Source organism: Phodopus roborovskii, unplaced genomic scaffold, assembly GCF_943737965.1.
Source record: "Phodopus roborovskii unplaced genomic scaffold, PHOROB, whole genome shotgun sequence".
In the NCBI taxonomy this organism is placed as follows: Eukaryota; Metazoa; Chordata; class Mammalia; order Rodentia; family Cricetidae; genus Phodopus; species Phodopus roborovskii.
In genome coordinates this window covers 10,610,989-10,625,392 of record NW_026126636.1, presented here as the reverse complement: position 1 = coordinate 10,625,392, position 14,404 = coordinate 10,610,989, and the positions used below count along the sequence as shown (strand labels likewise).

At 46.1% G+C, this 14,404-nt stretch overlaps 1 protein-coding gene across 1 annotated transcript in view; it reads right to left on the bottom strand.

Annotated features, from left to right (window-relative positions):
- Nucleotides 1-409: 409 nt before the first annotated feature.
- Nucleotides 410-14,404, bottom strand: part of LOC127238442 (carcinoembryonic antigen-related cell adhesion molecule 3-like) — a 28,341-nt gene continuing 14,346 nt past the window's right edge. The window contains 6 exon segments of the mRNA XM_051207059.1: nt 410-760; nt 1,738-2,085; nt 4,483-4,827; nt 5,305-5,664; nt 6,593-6,952; nt 8,838-9,197. Coding sequence (XP_051063016.1) covers nt 477-760; nt 1,738-2,085; nt 4,483-4,827; nt 5,305-5,664; nt 6,593-6,952; nt 8,838-9,197 — 2,057 coding nt within the window. The 3' untranslated portion in view covers nt 410-476.

Here is a 14,404-nt window from a genome sequence, read left to right as displayed (position 1 = left end):
CAGTTGTGTCTACAGAGAAACATTGGCAGTCCCTTCTGTAACTCTTCCTTGCTTTACATGGATGACCATTTTCTAGAGTTCACCGGTGTTAGATCAAACTATTGGAGCATATGAGAGGGTGTTTTGCTCTATGCAAACTGTACCATCCAACAGGGGATTCAGAGCATGCAGAACTTTGGAGGTTTCCTCAAATTAGTTCCCACAGATTCTGTTGGCTATAAGTTTGACCCACAACATATTAACACTTTGCAATTGCACTTACTCTATTGGTATCTTTATTTACTTTGGAGACTAAATCTCACTTTAAATCCTGCCCTGTCCTTGTACACACATTTATACAAGAATTACAGGCTTGAGTCATCATGCTGGCTGTACCTGAGTGGTAACTGACAACTTTTACCATGTAACTTTTCTCGATTTTATATACCATCAGTAAAGAAATGCCCTCACTCTGCTGTAGGACGAGAGGAGAGAGGTCACTCATTCAACACAGTCAGGTTGACTGGGAGACTGGTCTTTGAACTGATGGGGTTGGAGACCTCACACTGATACTCTCCAGCATCCTCCCTCCTGACAGGATCTATTCTGAGTCGGCACTTTGTTGGGGACAGCTTCATCCTCTCTGTGAGCTGCAGACTCTGGTTATTGAAGATCCAACGGATGGAGTTTCCATTGTCAGCTGAAAGGCAAGTGAAGACCACAGCGCTCTGTACTGTGACTGTGGTGTCGGTGACTTTCGTGGAGGGCTCTGTCACAGGCTCTGCAAAGAAGCAAAGGTGGAAACAAAATGATAGTGGTTCTTCAGAGAGCTGAGCCATCCCCTCTACAGTTCACACTCATCCAAGGCAGATGAGTTAGGGCTGTGGCTATAGTCATATCTTGTGCTCCGAATCTGCTACCCAGAGCCTATGTGACCATGATTCAGACACTGAGCTTGCTGTGAGTCAGTTTCCCTATAAGAGGACCAAAGTACATGATCATTGTCATGTCTGTGAGCTAAAGTTAATGTGTAATGGCCTGACCCTGGGATCTGAGCAGACTGCTCATATCAGCAGCATCTGTGACTATTTACCTGCAGAGTAGAATTCCCTAGGTTAGACCCTCAAAGACAAAAATCTGCCTGTCCTCTGTCCCTCTTCTTGGAGACTCTCGCCTTCCTGTGAAATCTCCTAAGCCCATCAGAAGAGTTGGGTTATGTCCTGACACCTGCCTACTCAGATTTAGGTGTAAGAAATGTCCAGATGTCTTACCTAACTGCAGCCATCATGGCAGTGCATAGCTGATCCCACACTCTATGGGACTTGGACAATCCGTAAGTACTTGCCCCCTGTCAGCTCTCAAAGGAAGTCAAATTCTAACCTTGAGAAGATGCTCTCCGGGAGCAATGAAAGATGGGGTGGAACTGAACTCTGAAGCCAGGGCTTTCTAATGCTCCCCTCTCTGTGAGAAGCCCATTGTTCCCTCAGTCAGGCCTTTTCTGACTCCCACAGGGTCTCCCTCAGGGCCACAATCATGGTGTGGCACATGAAGAATATGGGCTGAGGCTGACTGACATCCTTGGGTTGAGTTATCCAGCACAGTCTTTCTCCCTATAATATGTGTCCTGCACTAAATTCTTAAACCCCAGTGTGGGGACACAATGTACAGATGAAGCATGCATATCCCACATGGGATAGTCCTGTGTGTGTGACGTTCTTTCAACCCTACCAGCACCCAAAGGCCACAGAGAACACTTACTGTATATGTGGATAAGCCTGCGACTTTCTTGAGTTTTAAGGTGTATGTTTGAGGTTCGTAAGGTGTAGAATCCAGCGTCCTTCTGGGTGACATTCTGGAGCAGCAGGGATCCATTGGGGTACACAGTCTCTCTACCACTGTATGCAGGCCCCAGCAAACTTCTACTAGTGGCTACTAGGTACCATACAATCTCGTGCCTGTCGATGATGGATACCCCTTTGTACCAGGAAAAGGCTCGAACGTTCTCTGGGATATTGTGAACAAGAAGGAGAACATTTTCTCCTTCAACAATATTAGCTGGGACAGATTCAATGGTGAGCTTGGCGATGGTAGGAGGAAGCCTGCAGGCTACAAAGGAGGACAGAAAGGAAGAAAGACAAATTCATCAATACTGAGACCTTTGTCTTTGTGTGCTGAAAAGTTTAGGTCCGTCTCTCAGTGAGGTGGGTGGGAGTGTCTGTCCAACTCAGAGGAAGTAAGGAAAAGGCCTCCGTGACTCCCATGTACCTGGATGTGCCACTTTCTCTGTGTAGAACTCTCTCCATATGATCACTGTCCTCACACACAGAATATTATGGGATGGGGTGCACCCCTCACATCTTTCTCTAAGACCTCCGATCTTCACCTTCTGAACTCTTTAATACCTTCCCTCTCTGGATGCAGTAAACCCCTAACATCCCTTAGAGTTGGCTTTCTAGTCTGTCTTCCAGTCCACCAAAGCTGGGGTATTGTTTTAAAAAACTGGTTTGGTCTTTCTGGAAGGCCTGATGCCTGGTCAGGCTCAAATAAATATGGGTGGATGGAAGAACGAATGTCCCAGGGCCTTGAATATCCAAGTGTATATGACATTTTCCTCTTTGGCGCTACTGACACCAGTTACAACTCCAGCTTACATTAACTTATGCATGTGTGGAGTAAGTGTGTTGGAGGTGTGAGCAGGTACAAGTGTGGGTGTTTGTGGCGGAGCAGGTGTATGACAACCTGTGGGCAGACATTGAATACAGGTCACAGCACCTAGATGAAGGTCAAAGGACAATTTCAAGACGCCTTTCCTATCCTCCCACCTCAGAAAATTCTAGGCAGTCTCTGAGACCCCCTCCTCCCGCACACTATCAGGCAGTGTTCTCCTTACTTGTGAGCCACTACCAAGAGCTGTACTCTTTACAGGCAAAAACACAATGGGCCTCCACGGTAGCTGCAGCCTGCTCTGCTCTCCCTCTGTGGAGAATAGCTTTTGTTCCGGCATGTACCGCCAAGCTTTACAGCCTTCCTCACTCTGAGCTCAGCCTCCAGACAGGCAGGAGCTCTTCCCAAGGTAAGGGCTGACTGTTGTCAGGGTTAGTGTCCAAGGTCCTGCTCTGTCTCTTGCACTCTTAGAACTGCCTGGTGCCCCAATTGCCTTCTCTGGGTGTGAGTTCCAGTCTTCCAGACCACACAGTGAGCAACCAGACTTACAATCATCTCTGTGCCCTAGGACAACAGCCCACCCCAGGGCTGGCCTCTTCTCTGTTCTCCCAATGTGCCCTTCATGACACAAAATCCCAGCTGAGTACCTAGTCTGCCCTGTGTTCTCAATGCTCTGAGAAGGTGAGATGTACTTGCTGAAGGAAGATGATGGAGATGCCTATGAGGAATGGAGGGAGACCAGCGGGGTGATACCAGGAACAGGGAACAGAACCACTCTCACTGGACCCACCAGTCAAGGACCACCTGTGTGAGGACTGTCATACGGGGTGGAGTAGGAGGTGACCTGGGTCCTAAGAAGAGGAATGTGGCACCATCATCCCAGGGTGGTAACACAGGATCTTCTGGTTGAGTAGTGTGCATAGAAACACAGGAAGCAACCAGTAGGTCTAGGAAGGCTGTTAGTGACCTCCAGGTGTGTAGGGAAAGGGGTGGAAGCCAGGATACAAATTACGCTCTTGGCTCCTTGAAATGCTTTTCTGGGTGTTGATTCTGTGTCCTTCTGTAGCCACTTAAAGATTGCTGTGGGAACTGTTCTTCATGTCTGGGAACCAGCTAGGTAAGTGTCTGTTACTACTTGCCTGCAGGAGAAAATTCCAGAGCTGGGCCCCAGAGGAAAATCACTTGCAAGGAGCATTTGTGATCTCTATCCCTCAATGTGGGGAACCTGACCTTCCAGTGAGGTCTCATGTGCCCATCAGGATAATTAGTTAATGACCTGGGCACCTGACCAGCTATATTCTCCCTGCTGAGTCTCTGAAGTTGTCCAGGTGAGATCCTAACCATGGCTCTCAAGGAGCCATGGCTGGTTTTAAAAGCCAATAAAACCTTGTACCCTGTCAGCTCTAACAGGTAGCAAAATCAAGTAAGGACAAAAACGTTTCCAGTGTCATCTGGAGTCTAACCAGGGACAGAGATTTCTAGGCAGGGCTTCCTTGTACTCTCTATGAGGATCCCATGGCTTCCTCAGCTAGGGCCTGCCTGACTCCTGCGGTGTCTTTCTTTAGGACATGTGCGTGGTGAGCGCTCCAAGTGTCTGTACTGAGGCTGACATCCTGAGCCTAAGGTTACCCAGAACATGTCCTCCACTCTGCATGTAAAGACGGGTGAGAGGTTCTTATCTATTGCTGTTGGTCCACTCCATGTGTGTCCTGCGGTGATGGCCCAAACCCCAGGGTGAGGACACAGGGAGAGAGCAGGGTTAGCCCAGTCCTGCAATTCACTGTAAAAACTAGGGTAAGCCACGCCCAGCAGCTGGAGACCATGGAGCCCATCACTTACTGTTCACTTGGAGTTGCACCTGTGTTGCTTCAACTTTCAGACCTCTGGTTAAAGTTTCTAATGTGTACAGTCCTGCATCATCCTCAGTGACATCCTTAATCAGCAGGGATCCATTGGTGTACACCATTGCTCTCTTGTTGTGGGCAGGCCCCTGGATGACAGAATCCGTGGCTCCGCTGTATTCTACCATTTTAAAGAACCGAACGGCATATGCTCCTTTGTACCAGGAAAAGGTTCTCACATCTTCTGCCAGATTGTGAACAAGGAACAGAACACTTTCCCCTTCGGCAGCATTCCGTGGCACTGGTTCAATCATGAGAGTGTTACGGGATGTAGAAAGGGAGGCTGGAGGTTAAAAAGCAGAAAAGGCCGTTCTATGGGATCAGTTTTACTTGGTGGAAAGGTGAAAGCCTCCATCCTGAGCTGACAGATCCTTCACCCCGCCTAAAGATGCAGGTGTGGGCTCATCTATCCTACTTTGTGGAGGTCAGCAACATGGCCTTCATTCCCTCAGGGCCCCTGTATATGGAACTCTCTAAGTGGAATTCCCTCCTCTGCTGTCCTCCTCGAATGCACGGGATAAGCCTATGAGCCTGAGCTGACTCTACCATCGTAGTCTGAGTTAATTTCCATCAAGTTCTTCCTTGATACAGGGTGAGTCAGATAATGGAGTCTGATCAATGGCTGTTTGTCTCCACCACGTGAGCCCTGCACTAAGTTCTCAAACCCCAACATGGAAACAGAGTGTACAGAGGAGGGAGGCATGAGAGTCGTGTGTGTTTAAGCCCCACCTCGCATGGAAAATCATACAGGATCACTTACTGTCCACCAGGAGTTGCACATACATTAATCCTATTTTCAGATCTACATTCAGAGTCCGTAGAGTGTAGAATCCAGCATCTTTCCAGGTGACATTCTGGAGCAGCAGGGATCCATTGCTGTAGAACATCTCTCTACCACTGTGTGCAGGACCTGGTAGACTTAAATTCCTGGGTATTATGTGTCGGGCAATCTCAAATTTGTTAGACACAATCACCCCTTTGTACCAGAAAAGGACTCGAAGATCCTCTGGGAGATTATGAGCCACTAGAAGGACACTTGCCCCTTCTGTTATGCTGGGAGGCACTGATTCAATTCTGGGCTTGGAAGAGGTGGAAGGACACCCATAGGTCAAAGGGGAGGCTAGAAGGGAAGATAGAGATCAATCAATATGCAGGCATTTGTATTTGTCTTAGATGGGGCTCTGTGTCCTAAGCAGGCGTGTCTATTGTTCAGCCTAAGAACGTGAGTGTGTCTGTGTTCTATTGAGTGGAGGTCAGCACATGATCTCTGTGTCTTCAGTATCCCCACGCTTGTAATTTACTATGCATGGCACTCTCTACTCGGGTATCAAATTGCCCCCAGCTAACTGCCCTTGGTCTCCTGCCCACATTCAGTATAGCCTAATGTTGGAGTGATGCCTCCCTGACTTCTCCCTACACACCCAGCCTCTTTCTCTTGCAGTTTTGTTCTTGTGGTCCCAATAAACACCTAACTTCACCCTTAAGCTTTCTTTACTGGCCTGTCTTCATTTGGAAAAGGGTTTTGTGAAGACCAGGGGTAATCTCAATTTTTGCAAGGCGCAAAGCTAGGAAATGTTCTGACACCCATGCAAGATGGATGGATGGATGGATGCATGCATGCATGGATATGAAAATGAGCAACCGATGTTTCAAGGCCAATTATATCCAGGGTTTTATTTATGAAACTCTTAGTTTCATGACTAATGGATACCCCAGTTAGATTTAACATTTTACACTAATTTCTATTCCGTGTGTTTATAAATGCATGCAGGTGTGAATACCTGTGTATTCCTACATACATGTGCATATTGCTGGTTACATGCCACAATACCTACATGTGGAGAACAGGCCTTTCTCTGAACCATACTCACAGTGAGAACCCCAAAACACATGATTGAGTATAACGATCCTTGCACTGTGTTACCATTTCTCATCACAAACCCCAACAAGGGGACACAGCATGAAGGTGAGGTATGCACAATCATGCATGACAGTCCTCTGTGACTCTGCCCCCACAAAGCACTGAATGATCACATAGAATCACTTACCATCCACCTCGACTTGCACATGCAATGTTTCAGCTTTCAGCTCTGCACTGATAGTCCGTAGAGTGTACAGTCCAGTGTCTTTCCAGGTGGCATTCTGTAGTAGCAGGGATCCATTGTTGTACACCATCTCTCTACCACTGTGTGAAGGGCCCAGCACAGTAGAATTTGTGGCTATGATGTGTTGGGCAATCTCAAGTTTCTTGGACACAGTCATACCTCTGTACCAGAAGAAGGCTAGAAGATTCTGTGGGAGGTTGTGGACGAGTAGAAGAACACTTGAGCCTTCTGTAATTCTGTGTGGTACTGGTTCAATCACGGGCTTGGCAGAGGTGGGAGAGTTCCCACAGTTCAGAAGGGAGGCTAGAAAAAAGAGGGCGATGCCCATTGTTATTAGGATTTTTGTATTTGACTAAGATGTGGCCTTATGTTCTGAGCAGGTGTGTCCATTGCTCAGACTAGGTGTATCGGGGAGTGTCTCCCTGTTCTACTGGTTGGAAGTGAGTACATCAGATACATGTCCTCCGTGCCCCTGCACTTGCCATTTCCTCTGTATGGCACTATCTGTCCAGGTGTCATCATGGCCCTGGACCACTGCCCTCAGACCACTGCTAATATTCAGTGTAGATAGGTGTTTGGAAGATGCCTTCCTGGCCTCTCCTCTATGGACCTTGATACCTCACTCTCTGACTTTCTACTGCTTATGTTCTTTTCTCGTGTGGTTCCTGTCAACACCTGACTTCATCTTTTAGCTTTCTTTACTTTCAGTCCACTAGGACTAGGGAAATGGAGAACCTGGATTCATCTTATATATTTTAAAGGAACCATACCTAGGAAAACTCAGACACCTGTGGAGAAAGAATGAATTAATTAATGATGTCACATGACCCTGTATGCCTATGGATTTACTTATGAAATTAGTAAGTTTGAGGATACAGAGTTGAATTTTTCCATTGCTTTGATTTCTATACCCATTTATATTTGTGTGTGAGTTTGTGTGTAAGAACATGTCTCAGGGTATGGGGATGGGTGCAGGACACAAATCCTTGGAAGAGGACAGAGGACTTGTATTCAATAGTCTTTGCTTTGCAGGCAATAAAGCAAATGCTTACATCTACTCAGCCACATCATCAACACCAGCTTGAGTTTTCAATCTGGGATGCCAAGGTGAGAACATCAGTCTTCAGAATATTGTGGACATGCTGATGAAGTTTGGATAAGAACTATCCCCCTCCCCCATCACTTTATCAGACTCATAAAGAATAAGTTCCCTGCTGCTAAACCTCTGGCCTCCCCTGTGTCTTCTCCCCTACAAACCCAGAGTCTCCTCTAAGGTCCTCGTCCCCCTTGGGAGACTCCAAACAGTAGATCCATCCTCTTATTTCTCGTGGCATCCTCATCTGTGAGCAGACATCCCTGAGAGCCAGCGCCCCATAGCAGCAGGATACAAGGGTGCATCCCTAGTCTCCGTGGCCTGGTACATACCCTCCTGTAGCACATCTGAAATCAAACTCTACTACCCTTTCCCTGTCCGAGCTGAGACTCCTTCCAGGCAGAGGATTCTTTGTTCCAAACACCACTCTACCCCCTTACTCTCAATGTGCCCCATATCCCTCTAAACTTCTCGCTTTATGTTCCCTTCCTCCAGAACAAACAGTGATCAAATGGCTGATGAGCATCTCTGTATCCTGAGAGAACAGAAAGTCTCCCTGGGGCTGATCTCTGCTGTGTCCCGGCCCTGAGTCAATCAGCACCAAATTGGGAGTGTCTGTACTCCCTGTGGGACACAGAAACCTGTTTGAGCACCCAGTCTGTCTGTCCTATGTTCTCAATGCTCTGAAAAGATGGAGTACGCTCTTAACTGGGACATGACAGACATGTCTGTGAGGCTTCAAAGGCTCCAGATGAAGGATGCATGGGGTAGGGGACAGATCCATTCTCACTGCAGTCATCACTCAGTCTTTCTCAGGGACTCATTTCTGTGAAAACCCCAGGAATCTACACAGAGGCTGATATCCTTAGCTGAGTTCCCTACAATGCATCCACCTATGTGCAAGGTAGGGTCAAATGAAGGATTCTCATCTACTGCAGTTATCCTCTGCCATGTGTGTCCTGAACTGAATCCTCAAACCCCAACAATAGAGACACAAGCAGAGGGGAGGCAGACACGGGGTAGATTTGACATTTCTGTGTGTGTCCAATGGAATGAACCCCACCCAGCACCCAGAGTTCACACAGAATCACTTACTGTAAACATGAAGATATATGGTTGTTATTGATACAACTCCGACATGTCCATTTATGGTTCGGAAAGTGTAGAATCCTGTGTCCTTCTGGGTGACATTGTGGATCTGCAGAGATCCATTGCTGTACAATCTCTCTCGACCACTGTGTAACGGTCCCATCACAGTTCTATCCTTGGCCAGTGAATATAGTGCAATTTTAAGGTTCATATTCCTCACCCCTTTGTGCCAGACAAAGGCTTGAAGATTCTCTGGTAGATTATGAATGCGTAGAAGGACATTTTCTCCTTCAACCACTTGGGGAGGCACTAATTCAATGGTGACTTGGGCAGTGGTGGTCAGGTCCCAGCAGGTTAAAAGGAAGGCTATAAGGGGAGAGATACAAGTCACCAATATTGAGCAAGTGTGGCACTACTCAACTTTGGTGTGTGGGTAGGGATGTGTCCACTCTCCTTGATAGAGGTGAGAAACATGACCCCCAATCCCTCACTGCCTATTGTTTCCTCTATGGAATTCTGGACTCAGTTTCTGCTGACTCCCCCACTCGGTGGCCCCATATCCCTCCTCACATGGTGTATTTAGTGTGAGGAGCAACGCCTCTCTGACTTCCTCTTCTAGGAGATTATTGCTCAGAATATTTTTCTCTATTCCCTGTGTGCTTCCAGTCAACACCCGATTTCATCCTCTGGATAGTCTGGTGTTGGGTCCACTGGAAGCAGGGATTTTCAAGGACAGGAACTAGTGTTACCAATTTGGAAAGTTCAGTACCTGGAAATTATTCATGAGCCAGCGGATAGAGGAAGGAAGGAAGGAAGGAAGGAAGGAAGGAAGGAAGGAAGGAAGGAAGGAAGGAGAAATGTGTCTCCGTATGTTTATCTATATAGTTCTCAGGTGTGGAGCAAATAACAATTATTATACTCAAGTGTGATTTTTAAAAGTTTTACATTTGCTTACAAACTATATGTGTCTGTCGGTGAAGACACTTGTCTCAGTGTATGCAATGGTGGGGGTATACCACAGCACCTGTTGGACCAAAAATGCCCCAGGGTGTACATGTGTGAGTACACACTACAGAACCTGGGTGGAGGGCATAGAAGAGAGTGTTCTCTCCATCTACCCTATGGGATCAGAGAGTGAATTAAAACTGTCATGTCTGCACATACTGTCCTGTCTCAGTGACCCAACCCTGTTTGATTTCTAATTGCAGAGTCACACTGTCATGGTTGGGAACATTGGGCTTCAGAACATTGCAGCCAATAGAAGTGACTTTGAATGAGTAACATTTGAGGTTTTTCTCTTCCCCTCATTGCCTCCTATCCACTGAGAGCTTCAGGCTGCTGAGCCTCTGACCCTCACTCTACCTTCTGCCCCATGACTGCAAACAAATCCCTGAGTCTCCTCTGGGGCTTCTTTCATCTTTCAAAGACTCCAGCCTGCCTCTGAGTTCCCTCCCCTACACAGTCAGAGAGCGGGTACCCTTACCTGTGAGCAGGAGCCCCTGCCAAGGGGCACAGCCCTTGCAAGGAATCACAGAGTACACCCCCATCTCTCCTCTCAGTGCCCCGTCCTCCCTATGAGGAGAACTTCAGCTCCAACACAGCGTCCAGGCTCTGCTGTCCTTCCTCCTTCTGAGATGAGCAGTCTCCCAGGCTGGAGCACTTCCCAGAATTCAATGGGTCTGTGTCCAAGGCACAGCTCTGTCTCCTCCACTCTCTGTGCTGTCCCACATCTCCTTCAACTTTCCTCTCTTTATGTGTCTCCTCCAAGCAGCACACTGAGTAGCAATGCTGATAAGCATCTCCATGCCCTCAGAGAACAATGGCTCATCCCAGGCCAGACATCTGCTGTGTCCTGACCTTGGATCTGTCATCAGTCAAGAAGGAACCTCTGCTCTGCCTATGTGTCCTTGTGACACAGAGACACAGCTGAGTATCCAGTCTGTTGTATGTTCTCAGTGCCCTGGGGAAGTGGGATTTTACCCCCCCCCCCAGAAAAAGGTGACAGAGATGCCTGTGAAGGCTGGAAAGGGACCAGCTGAGCAATCAATAGGGACGAAGATCAATTCATCATCATTAGTGTCACCAATCTAGCTTCTGATTCAGGAGGGAGGCCCAGGAGCAGTTGTGTGAGAAGTTTCGTGTCCTCAGTGTTGGGAAAGGGGTGACCTGTGTGTCCTGGGAAGGACTATGGGCTCCCTCTTCCTATGGAGGATTTCAAGGTAACTGTCTTAGTTAGGATTTATTTCACTATGAAGAAACAGAGACTCTCAAGCAAGGTGGGGAGGAACAGGTTCATTTGGCTTACACATCCACATTGATGCTCATCGCTGAAGGGAATCAGGGCAGGGACCCAAATGGGACAGGATCCTGGAGGCAGGAGCTGGTGCACGGGCCATGGGGTAGTGCCGCTTACTGGCTTGCTTCCCCTGGCTTGATGGGTCTTCTTCCTTACAGAACCCAGGACCACCAGTCTAGGGATGGCACTACCCACCATAGTGTTGATTCTTGGGATGTTTTGTTGGATGGGTCCTTTGTTCTTCTAACTGGTGCAGGTGGTACTTGTGCCTCTAGGGCTGCTGATTTTGCAAAGGATGGTTGGCCAAGGAGAGAATGATGAGTTCATTTGGTTTGGGCAGTAGAGTGTTCTTGTAATTTACAGGGTATAATAGATGGTGGTAATGGTGATGGAGTGGGCTACCTTCAGGACAATTACCTGTTTTCAGGTGCCTGGGGCTGTGCTGGGAGGAGCGGGAGGTCACGGAATGTACCCTGGGGCTTAGGGTCTTGGGACTGGGCCAGTTCAGCAAGCAGACCAGTCATTCACCTCTTCTTCCAATTGGTTTGTGTGGTGCTTGAGCCTCTAAAGGCTGCTAATTTTTCAGGGAGATTGTGCCACCTCTTTTTTCCCCAGCTTTCTCAGGCCCTTCGTGGAAATTTATTTTCTGCATTAGTAAGGCATGATGTAGTTGGCTTTTTAAAAACTCTTTTTGGTCCCACCACACAGCCTCCAAACAAATACATGGAGACTTCTTACTTTTGAATGCCCAGTTTTAGCTTTGCTTGTTTCTAGCGTGCTTGTCTAACTTAAATTACCCTATTTCTCTTTAACTTTTGTCTCTAGACTTTTTCCCTTTATTTATTCTATATTTCAGCTTTATTCAACATACCAGCTGGGTGGCTAGTCCCTGGCATCCTCCCCTCAGTCTCCTTTTATTCCTCTCTCTTCTCTAGATGTCTCCTCCTATATATTCTATCTGCCCAACAGCACTGCTCATTTCCTCTTTCCTCCCTAGGTATTGGCCATCCAACTCTTAATTAGACCAATCAGGTGTTTTAGGCAGGCAAAGCAACCAGCTTTACAGAGTTAAAGAAATGCAACATAAAAGAATCTAATATATCTTTGAAACATTAAAACAGGTATGTCATGGGATAGACAAATGTAACACATCTTAAAGTGACATTCCAAAACAAAACTAGAAGCAAGAACTTGCTAAAAATTACCTGATGGCCCAAATTGTACAACAAGTATGATGGTCAGTTTGTGTCGCCTGACACAAGCTAGAGACACTTCAGAAAACTCAAAAAAAATTTCCTCCATCAGTTTGTTCTGAAGGTATATCTATAAAGCACTAGCTTAGATATTGGTTGATGTGTGAGCTCACAACACACTGTGGTTGGTGTCATTCCTAGACAGGTCATCCTTGCCTACACAAGGGTATGGTAACTGAACAAATGATAGAGAGCAAGCCAGGAAGCATCATTCCTCTATTGACTGTGCCTCTGTTCCCATGAATTAGAATAATGTTTCAAAAAATAATAATGGTAAAATCTCAATGAATAAAAATATTATTTTTATTAATGGCATTGACAAGTGTTAATTGACTCAGTTTTTGAAATATTGACATTATTAGTCAGATGGTGGTCACACATACATTTAATCCCAACACTTGGGAGGAGAAGGACTACACAGAACTACACAGAGAACCCAGTGTCAAAAAAAATCAAAACACAGATAATTACATTACTAATACTAGAAGTGAAATTTGAGACCTCACTTTCCATTCTTCAGAATATTACAAATTCCATTAGTACTCAATAGTTATGTGCTGTTTAGTGAGATAAATGAAGCAAATTCCTAGAAGCCCAGAACCTACAGAGATGGAAGCATAAAGTGACACAAACCTGATCCTGTGTATGACACATACCTGAATAAATAAAGATGTTTGACAAAAATGAACAGTTTTTTATGATGAAAACAGCCAAAGTAGAGGAGAGGATAAGCCAGTACAGCCAGGGAATCCCACACCTACTAAGTATTCAGTGAGCTCAATGACAGCTTTCCCTCTAAGACCAGGATCAACGCAAGGATGCTACTGTGCCCTTTTGTCCAGTGTTCCCTTAGCAGTCATAGGCACAGCAATTAAGCAAGAAATAGAAATTAAATGTGGCCAATCATCTTTAAAATATATCTGCAGATGGCATGAACTTATTTGTAGAAATTTCTAAAGATTCTGCAGAAAATGCTGAAACTGCTGAGCAAATATTACTTACATAAATTAGTATTTGCCTCAATAAATTGCATTTCTTGTTTTGGCACATACACAGAAACAGAAATAGATGGGGTTGCACAGAGCTGGAGAGAGCAGGATGGGAAAGAGGGATGGTCACATGAGAATATAAATGTGTTTCATGCCACTTGGCGGTATGCTCAAATGGCTAAAGGCAGATTGTGTGTATGTGAATGCATGTGTGTGTGTGTGTGTGTGTGTGTGTGTGTGTGTGTGTGCGTGTGTGTGTGAAACCAGGAAAAAGAACTATGTGTCTCTGGATGAAACAGTAGAATCTTCCTTTACAGGAAGGATTTTGCATCTGTGCAAGGAACTGTAGATCAAAGCTACTTAGGAACCAACAATGTCCACAGAGAAACAAGGGCAGTGCCTTCTCCTGTCACACTTCCTCCCTTGACCTGGATGATTGCTGTCTAGAAAGCATTGATGTTAGATAAGGTTATTGGAGCATATGAAAAGAGATTAATCTCTGTGCAACTTTTAACAGGGGACTAAGAGCACCCAGAAGTTGGGGCAGTAACTGAAATTAATCCCCACAGATTCTGATGGTTGTCTACATATTTGATCCACACCATAAGCTATTAACCCCTTTGCAATGTTGATTACTCTATAGATAGCCTTGTTTTCCTTAGAAGAGAGAGTCTAACTTTAAATCCAGCCTTATCTTTGTTCACATATTTATCCCAGATCTGGACTCCAGAGGAGAACAAATTACAAGAAGGACTTCTGTCTTTTGTTCCTCCCCTTGGAGACCCTGGCCTTTCTGTGAGTTCTCATAATTCTATCATGACAGTTACCTAGTGATCCTGGCAGGTAACCAACTAAACCCTTCATGTAATTCCTCTGAGGAATGTAATTCAGTGACCTAGCCTAACCATAGCTCTCATGATAGTACACTGGCCGACTCCATATGCCAACAAAGCCTTGTCCCTGTCAGCTTCCACAAGAAGTAAAAACTGAGCAGTGACCAAAAGTCCCCAAGTGTCATCTGGAGTACAGGGAAAG